Genomic DNA, 8645 nt, shown 5'->3' on the forward strand with positions numbered 1-8645 from the left:
CGGCACCACGCGCGCTCCGCGGGGGGAGGCGGAACGCGCCACCGCCGCCCCGTCCCGCGGAACCCGCCCCCGAGGACGGCCCGCTCGCGGCGGCCGAGCGCCGCCGCAGGACGCGCTGCCGCCCCCGGCTGCGGGGCTCCTGGGGAGGGCGCGGTGGGAAAGTGTGCGCAGTGACCCCTCAGCCCCCCCTCCAGCGTCAGTGGTCTCGCCTGGGCTGTGGCTCTGCAGCTGGGGGGGGCGCCGCGCATCCAGGGGTACCCGGCTGTTGCCACGGCAACCACATCCCGGCCCGAATCTGGGGGGGCTGACCCCGAATTGGAGAGGAACAGGGCTGGGGAATGTGGGCATGCACTGGTGGGCAGAGGGTTACCGGGCGTGGGGTGACGGGTGGTATAAATTGGGAAGTAAGAATAATATAGAAGGGCGATAAAGGGGGAATAATGGGAAGGTCAAGGCAAACAGGTGGGTATAAAGGGGCGTGAAGGGGATGCACAGGTAAAAACAGGGGTTATAGAGGGGTGCTATAAAGGAGGCACAGGCGGGGTACAAAGGGGTTTATAAAGGGGGGGATAGGAGTAAAACCAGAGCCCAGCAGGCCTGCCCAGCCCCTCAGTTTGCAGGGAGCCCACACATCTTCCCACCTGCCAGCTGCCACAGCTCCTCCTCCGCGTGGGACCCCCCTCATCACCATCACCCCCCTCAGCTGGTGCCCCCCACCCCCAGGGCAGGAGCCCCACCCCGTTCAGGACGTGGCACCGAGCCCACCTGCTGCAGCTTCCCGGGAATTCCAGCAGCTCCTGCCTGCCTCCTTCGGGTGAGATGGGGGGGCAGCTCTTGGACCGGGCAGCCTGGCAGAGCTGGAGCTCCAGGGATGCAGAGGAGGTGCCCCTATCCCCAGCCAGGCCACTGCTGGAGAAGGCCATGGGGGATGATGGCCACAGGGACAGGAAGGTGCTGACCCAGCCCAGCACATTTGGGGACCTGTCAGCTGCAGGATGGAGCCAGAGCTCTGCCATGAACCAGCCCCCAATAAATCTGTCCCAGTCCACATGGGGGGGGCCAGCATGGTCCCCTGACCCTCCGCCCTGGCCTCAGTGTCTGGATGGTTCCACAGCCAGGCCAGACCTGGTTGTGCAGCCATGGCAGTGCCCCAGGAGCAAGGATGACGATGAGGGTGATAGGGAGCTCCTGCCCTGGGACACGGGACCCACCCCAGGGCCTTCACTCCCAGCCAGGCAGCCCCAGAAGGCGCTGAGGCTCAGCGTGTCCCACGGGCACCACAGCACAGCGGGCGCGAGGGGCTGGGACCCCTGCAGCACAGGAGGAGCATGCGGGCTGCCCTCCACCAAGGACCTCCTCTGGCCCTCCACCCTCACCTCCAGTGGCTCCTCCTCCCTGCAGAGACCCCCGGTCCTTCCCCAGCATCCCACAGGACCCAGTGGATGGGCCTGGGGGCACGGAGCAGGTGCCTGGGAACAGCCCTCATCCCTTGGGGGGCAGACCCACCTGACCCCAGCAGCTCAGCATGGCCAGGGATCGATCCATCCATCATCCATCCATCCATCCATCCATCCATCCTCCATCCATCATCCATCCATCCATCCATCCATCCATCCTCCATCCATCATCCATCCATCCATCCATCCATCCATCCTCCATCCATCATCCATCCATCCATCCATCCATCCATCCTCCATCCATCATCCATCCATCCATCCATCCATCCATCCTCCATCCATCATCCATCCATCCATCCATCCATCCATCCTCCATCCATCATCCATCCATCCATCCATCCATCCATCCTCCATCCATCATCCATCCATCCATCCATCCATCCATCCTCCATCCATCATCCATCCATCCATCCATCCATCCATCCTCCATCCATCATCCATCCATCCATCCATCCATCCATCCTCCATCCATCATCCATCCATCCATCCATCCATCCATCCTCCATCCATCATCCATCCATCCATCCATCCATCCATCCTCCATCCATCATCCATCCATCCATCCATCCATCCATCCTCCATCCATCATCCATCCATCCATCCATCCATCCATCCTCCATCCATCATCCATCCATCCATCCATCCATCCATCCTCCATCCATCATCCATCCATCCATCCATCCATCCATCCTCCATCCATCATCCATCCATCCATCCATCCATCCATCCTCCATCCATCATCCATCCATCCATCCATCCATCCATCCTCCATCCATCATCCATCCATCCATCCATCCATCCATCCTCCATCCATCATCCATCCATCCATCCATCCATCCATCCTCCATCCATCATCCATCCATCCATCCATCCATCCATCCTCCATCCATCATCCATCCATCCATCCATCCATCCATCCTCCATCCATCATCCATCCATCCATCCATCCATCCATCCTCCATCCATCATCCATCCATCCATCCATCCATCCATCCTCCATCCATCATCCATCCATCCATCCATCCATCCATCCTCCATCCATCATCCATCCATCCATCCATCCATCCATCCTCCATCCATCATCCATCCATCCATCCATCCATCCATCCTCCATCCATCATCCATCCATCCATCCATCCATCCATCCATCCATCCATCATCCATCCATCCATCCCTCCCTCCCTCCCTCCCCACATCTGGGGAGTGGCAGGGCCCCATGGGAGGGTTTCAGTGTTCCAGGGCAGAGGGTGTCCAGGAGGAAGGTTCAGGGGTGTTGGGAATCTTCTGAAGGCAGCGTCCAGGGGCCAGTGAGAGTCCTGGGGGGTGTCCAGGAGCCCAGGGGAGCAGCAACCAGAGTAGGAATAGGTTGGAGGGTGATGGAGGAGGGCACTGGCCCCAGTGCCTGGCCTGGGGAAGGGGAATCTATCCAGTGTGATTCCCAAGCTCTCAGTGCCACCAGTGGGACAGTGGTGATGGTGCCAGGAGCCCCAGGCCGATCCCACCCAGCTTCCCCCTGCGGTGCCCCCCATCCTGTCCCCACTTACTCCCACCTGTCCTGGTTCATGCTGGAGCAAGGGTGGCTCCCCTCGCCAGACACAAGTGAGCAGGGCCCCCCAAGCCCCCAGAGCCGTCTCTCCCGTGCTCCAGCTCATTCCCCTTCCGAGCCTGCGGCCCCCACAGGCACCAGCCAGCCCCCCCTGCCCTAGGGCTCCATCAGAGTCCTCACCGCTGTGTGCCCCCGTCTGCCACCCACCCTGGCAGCCCCAGCCCGCGGGGTGCAGCCCCTCCTTGCCCCACTGCAGCTCAGCACACACTGATCTGTCCATTTATTCGGGGTTTCACAGAAGTCAGGGGTTGGGGGGTCAGACCGTCACCAGGGCGGGGCAGGGGAAGTCGGATCCCGACATTAAATTATCAGTTAAATTAATGAGCAAGAAAAACCAACAGTTTTGTCTCAGGAGAAAGTGCCCAAGTGCGGGGTAGGCGGGGGGCCCCTCACGGGGTGGGGGTGGACCCTGGCCGGGACCCCAGCCCCCGTGTGCAGCACAGGTGCCCCAGGCCCGGGACACGCCAGTGCCCGCACACGGACATGCATGGGCACGCGTGCACCCCGTGCCTCCACTGACGTTTGGTCCCTGCTTGGAGCCCCCCGTCCTCTCCCAGGGTTCCAGGGGACCTGTGCCTGGCCAGCGACTCCCCCCTGCCACTAGCAGCAGGGCACAGGGACCCCTCACAGCCCAGCCCAGGATGCCACAGCCCCGGGGAAGCAGGGGGGTCTTTGGGGAGTGCAGCCCCCTGTGAATCAGGAGTGCATGAGCGGCCAGGCTGGAAACACCTGTGACCAGCCTGGAGGGGGCCAGGGTGTCCCTGGCACTGGCGGGCAGAGTGGGAGCCCCCCTGGGTGCCAGGTGCAGCAGGGAGGCCACACAGCTCCTCCCTGACACAGGGGGGGCCCGGCTGTTCCAGTGTTGCCCCCACCCAGCTCCCCTGTGCCACAGGGCAGGGGGCTCCCTGGGGGGAGGCTGGCAGTGGGCCTGGGAGGGGTGCACCCTCATCCTGCCCGGGGAGGCAGAGGGGGGACAGTGGAAGGTCCTGGCTCACCCCAAGGTGAGCGGGGTGTCTGGGGGCAGCAGCCCAGCGAGCCCCCTCAGGAGTGTCAGGGGCAGGGGGGCTCCAGCTGTCTGCTGTGTGGGGTCTGTGCTGAGGAGCTGCTGCGCCCTGCCCTGAGGAGGGGCTGTGGGATGAGGGGGGACCCAGCCCACCGGCAGCTCCCCACACCTGGTGGCCCCCCCCATCCAAGAGCAGGCCTGGGCTGTGGCCCCCACAAGCCCCTGGCCACAACTGAGGTCCATGTGTGCTCCTCCATCCAGGGGGCACAGGGGGCTCACTGCTCCTCCAGCCAGGAGGGCTTCTCGGCGCCAGGGGTCTTCAGCTTGATGTTGAACTGCTTGAGGGTCTGCTCAAGCTGCTGCTGGTTCCCAGCAAAGTACGCAGAGATGGCGTTGTGGAACAGCAGCAGTTGCTTGTGCATCACCTTGATCTGAGGAGGGAGGGGATCATGACTGGGGGGGCCTGAGCCCACGCCAGCAGCAGAGGAAAGGGGTTGGAAAGCCCTCTGAGACACTCCCGAGTGCCACCGCTCCCCCCCTGCACTGCCCGTTCCACCCAATTCGTGTCCTTGAGTGACAAATTCAACATGGCTGTGAAATCCCTGCAGGGACCCCATCCCTGTGCCTCCTGTCCCTGCACTTCCCCCCATCCCTATCCCAACCCCCCCATCTCATGTGCTCCACCTCTGCATGCCCCACCTCTGTCTCGCATCTCCCACTCCTGTGCCCTTCATCCCCCCCACACACCTCCCATCCCTGCACCCACCTTGTTCTCCTCCAAGAATTTGAGCTTGATGGCCACGTCTGCGCGCAGCTTCTCGTACTTGTCCTTGTGGCTCTGGAACTGGCTCTGGGCCGCGTCCAGGCGGCTGACGGCGCCGGCGTCGCGCGGGCCCATGCTCAGCTCCTCCAGGTCCGTGCGGTACGCGTCGTACTCCAACCTGCACAGCACCCCCGGCATCACTGACCCGCCCCAGAGCTGCCCGAGCCCTGAGCCCCGGCTCCCTGTCCCACCTGGCCGTCTCGTACTGCTTGACTGTCATGAGCGTGTCCTCCATGGTCTTGTTGACCAGCGTGTTGATGCTGGACACAAAGAAGTTGACGGCGCCCAGCAGCGTCTCCCCGTTCTTGCACAGCAGCTTCTGCGTCTCCGCGTTGTACCCAAACTCCTCCTGGGGACAGAGGGATGGGGGCACGGGTGAGGGGCTGCGGATCACATCCCCACTCCCCTCCATCAAGGGTGCCTTGGTGCTGGGGTAAAAGCCCCCTGAGACCACCCAGGCCAGCCATGAGGCAGCACCACCAAGCCCAGCACAACATCTGCTCTTGTGCAGATCGTGTTCCTGCCCTGGTGCCCAAGTGTGACTCCCCAAGTCCTGACCCCCACAACCCCAGTGTCAAGCCCCAGCTACCCCTGCCCCCCCAGCCCTAGTGTCCAGGTGCCCCTCCAAGTCCTGGCACTCCCCATCCTCCCCCAGCCTGGTGCCCAGGCGTCCCTGCCCTCACCCCAGTGTCCCCCTAGCGCAGGCACACCTGGAGCTCGGGGGATTTCTGGCTGAGGTCAGCAAAGGCGTCGCCCAGGGCGTGCTGGGTCTGCACGAGGCTGTAGAGGTGGGCCGTGAGGGCCCGTGCCAGGTGCAGCACGCTCTCGTACTTGCGCTTGGTCTCCCGCAGCAGCTCGATCTGCGTCTCCAGCTCCAGGTCCACCGTGCGCGAGCCCCGGCCGAAGCGCTCCGAGAGCAGCTGCTTGGTGCACTGCAGCAGGGGACACCGGGGCCCCCGGGCATCTGTCAGCCCCCCGAACCCCCCCCAGAGCAGCTGCTTTGGCAGGGGGGCAGGAAGGCTGCTGGTGTCCCCTCACCTTGTAGGTGTTGATCCCCCACTTCTTGACAATGTCAAACTTCTCAACGGCAATGCCACGCACGACCTCCTCTCCACCAGCTGGGGGTCCGGGGGGTGGTGGGTGCAGCCCGGGGCCTGGCACAGGGACAGGGATAGGAACCTGGCACCAGCTCCAGGAGGGCAGCAGCCATGGGGACCGGGCAGCCCCAGAGCCCTTGTCCTGGAGCTGCTGTTTCCACAGCAGCATGCCCAGCTCTGGGCATATGCCCAGCACTGGATCAGACAGAACGTGCTGAGGACCCTGCTCCTGCCAGGCCCCCTGAGGGGGGCACAGACCCCAGCCCAGCCTTATCTGCTTGCACCAGGCCCTGCCCCATGCTGCTGACCACCCCCACCAGGCTGGACACAGGGGGAACACTGCCAGCAGCACTGGGAGTCCCCCAGGTGGGCTCAGGGGCAGAGTGAGCCCCCCGGCCAGGACCCACCTCTGAGCCCCCGGGGCCCACCAGCGCTGTCTCTGTCCCAGCACAAGGATCAGCGCCGGGCTCTGGCCAGGACACAGCCACCACAGGGCTCTTACCCGGGTCCCTGGGGCACCCGGGGCGGGGCGGGGGCGCAGTACCTGCGGGGGGCGCGGCCGGCCGGGCCATCCTGCGGGCAGCGGGCGCGCTCGGGGGCACCGATGCTCCTCGGGGGGGGTGAGGGTGGACAAGAGAGCCTGGAAACGGGGGGGCTGCGGGGGCCGAGCGGGGGGCAGGGCAGGGGACAGTGGGGTAGCCAGGGCAGAGGGGACGGGGCGAGGGACAGGGACGAGTGCGCGGGTGGGCGGCAGCGGGAGAGCGACGGCAGAGGTGAGCCTTGGAACCCAGAGACGCGGCTGCAGCCACACAGACCGATCCCCCAGCCCAGGAACCCCCCAGCCATGGCCCCTGCGCAGGAACGCCTGCACCCCGAGGGCTGGGCAGGCCTGGCGTCACGGGGACGCCGGGACACAGGGACACACGGCCAGCAGCGGCAGTGCTCTAGGCAAGCACACACGCGTGCACTCGCCCTCTCTCCCCACATGGACCCTCCTCAAGCCCTGTGGGGACCCTCAGGGAGAGGTCTGCATGGAACAAGGACAGTGGTGCCGGGTGTCCCAGGGTGCAGAGCCCAGGCACCCTGCTGTGGCCAGTCTGACTGGGACAGCAAGAAGGGGTCAGTGGGGTGCGGGCTCCCTGCCTGCCCCCCATCCTCAGCACACTCCAGAGCTGCCAGTGCACAGGGACCAGGACATACCTGGGATCCTCCACCAGAGCAGGGGCTCAGAATGCCACAGGGATGGAAATTCCCAGCAGAGACCCCACCCTGTGACAGGGGAGCAGCCCAGCCCAGGGAGAGCAGCTGGGGCAGCAGCCCCTGCTCTGCCTCAGTACACAGCCCACACGCTGCCCTGCACAGACCCCCAGCCCACCCAGGAGACACCTCGGCTAGGAACAACCCAGGACAGCCAGGGCACAGCCTTGTGCCAGAACTCGGGGCACTGAGGGCAGCTGAGCCCCTCCGCCCCACAACAACCCCCCTGCCTGCCCAGCAGCCCCGGTACCTTTGATGGTGCCCGTGGGGATGATGCCCTCGGCTGTGCCCCCGTAGCCGCCCGACACGATGCTGGTCTCGTTCAGGTTGGGTCCCGACACCATCACCTGCTGCAGGTCCTGGGGGCACAGGAGCACACATGAAGAGACAGCACAGCCCTGGGCCAGCCCCAAACACCCCCGGGCTTCCCGCCCCCGCACCTGCTCCAGGCCGTCGTCCTCGGGCAGGCTGCTGGTGTCCCCGTTGCTGCTGATGGGGATCTCCATGGTGGCTGCCTTGCTCATGATCCCGTCCGACATCCTCAGGGCCTGCAGGGACACGGACGTGCTGCCGGCGCCGAGCAGACGCTGCCCCCGGTGCAGGGCCTCCCGCAGCCCCTGCCCAGCCCGGCCCGGCCCGGCCGGACACCCTGGCTCGCAGAACGGAGCCGCAGGTGGCACATGCCCGAGGCGCCGACCCCACCGCGGCTCCCACACCGTCCCGCCCGGGACTCCCGGGCTCCCCGGCCCCCGGCCGCTCTCCGCGCTCCCTCTCACAAACCCCGCCGGGGATCCCCGCCGGCCCTGCCCCGGGACAGCGGCGCCCGGCACGGCCCCGGCAGCCACGTCCGCAGCAGAGCGGGGGGGCCGCTGCGCCCGGACCGGTCGGGGCACATTCCAGAGCAGGCGGGGCCGGGGCGGGCTCCGAGAGCCCGTTACCCGTGACCGCCCCCTCCCCGCGGGACAGGCCCGGCCCAGGCCGAGCCCTGCGGGCAGAGGCCGTCACCCCCGCGCCATCCTCGCCGCAGAGCGGCCCCGCAGCCTCCGGGGGCAGCGTCGGCACGGAGCGCTGCGCAGCCACGCACGGCACGGCCCCGGGTCGGGACCGACCTCGGCGGGGACCCCCGGTGGCCGCTCCTGCCGGAACCGGCCCTGCGGGCGGCGGCGGCCCCGGCCCCGCCGGGCCCCCCCGCGCCGCTCCCGCTCCGCTCGCCCGGACGCGCCGGAAGTGCCGTCAGGGGCCCGGAAGTGGCGTCATCGCTGAGCCCGGCGGAGGTGACGCGCTGGGACGGAGGGAGCGGGCCCGGCGCGGCCCGGGATGGACCCGGCGGCCGAGCACCGGCAGCAGCTCCGCAGCGTGAGCGCCGGGCCGGGGCGGGCAGCGGCGCGTCCCGGGGGGGCGG

At 66.4% G+C, this 8645-nt stretch overlaps 2 protein-coding genes across 4 annotated transcripts in view; one reads left to right on the plus strand and one right to left on the minus strand.

Moving 5' to 3' along the window:
• Positions 1-3266: 3266 nt before the first annotated feature.
• ARFIP2 (ADP ribosylation factor interacting protein 2) lies at positions 3267-8489 on the minus strand. Of its 3 annotated transcripts, none has more exons than XM_039704283.1 (9): positions 8410-8489; positions 7684-7795; positions 7494-7602; positions 6531-6641; positions 5928-6043; positions 5600-5821; positions 5081-5238; positions 4833-5007; positions 3267-4497 (listed from the first exon to the last, which is right to left on the minus strand). In XM_039704283.1, the coding sequence occupies exons 2-9, from the start codon at positions 7780-7782 to the stop codon at positions 4342-4344; spliced, it is 1146 nt and encodes a 381-aa protein (XP_039560217.1). In that variant the 5' UTR covers positions 7783-7795; positions 8410-8489; the 3' UTR covers positions 3267-4341. The 3 variants fall into 3 exon arrangements, with proteins under 3 accessions (XP_039560217.1, XP_039560215.1, XP_039560214.1); XM_039704281.1 differs by lacking the exon at positions 8410-8489 and adding an exon at positions 8024-8325 and having other exon boundaries at positions 7684-7791; XM_039704280.1 differs by lacking the exon at positions 6531-6641.
• Positions 8476-8645, plus strand: part of TIMM10B (translocase of inner mitochondrial membrane 10B) — an 805-nt gene continuing 635 nt past the window's right edge. The window contains exon 1 of the mRNA XM_039704284.1: positions 8476-8599. Coding sequence (XP_039560218.1) covers positions 8561-8599 — 39 coding nt within the window. The 5' untranslated portion in view covers positions 8476-8560. The remainder of the gene's footprint in view (positions 8600-8645) is intronic.

This window comes from Passer montanus, unplaced genomic scaffold, assembly GCF_014805655.1.
Source record: "Passer montanus isolate IOZ18808 unplaced genomic scaffold, ASM1480565v1 scaffold171, whole genome shotgun sequence".
In the NCBI taxonomy this organism is placed as follows: Eukaryota; Metazoa; Chordata; class Aves; order Passeriformes; family Passeridae; genus Passer; species Passer montanus.

Bases quoted from the DNA above. Each gene is read 5' to 3' on its own strand.
- ARFIP2 (XM_039704283.1), bottom strand. From the start codon at position 7,782: ATGTCGGACGGGATCATGAGCAAGGCAGCCACCATGGAGATCCCCATC. The intron at 5,008-5,080 runs GTGGGACAGGGA...GGTGCTGTGCAG, and splicing joins AAGCAGTACGAGACGGCCAG to GTTGGAGTACGACGCGTACC. The intron at 4,498-4,832 runs GTGGGTGCAGGG...CTCCCTCCTCAG, and splicing joins AATTCTTGGAGGAGAACAAG to ATCAAGGTGATGCACAAGCA.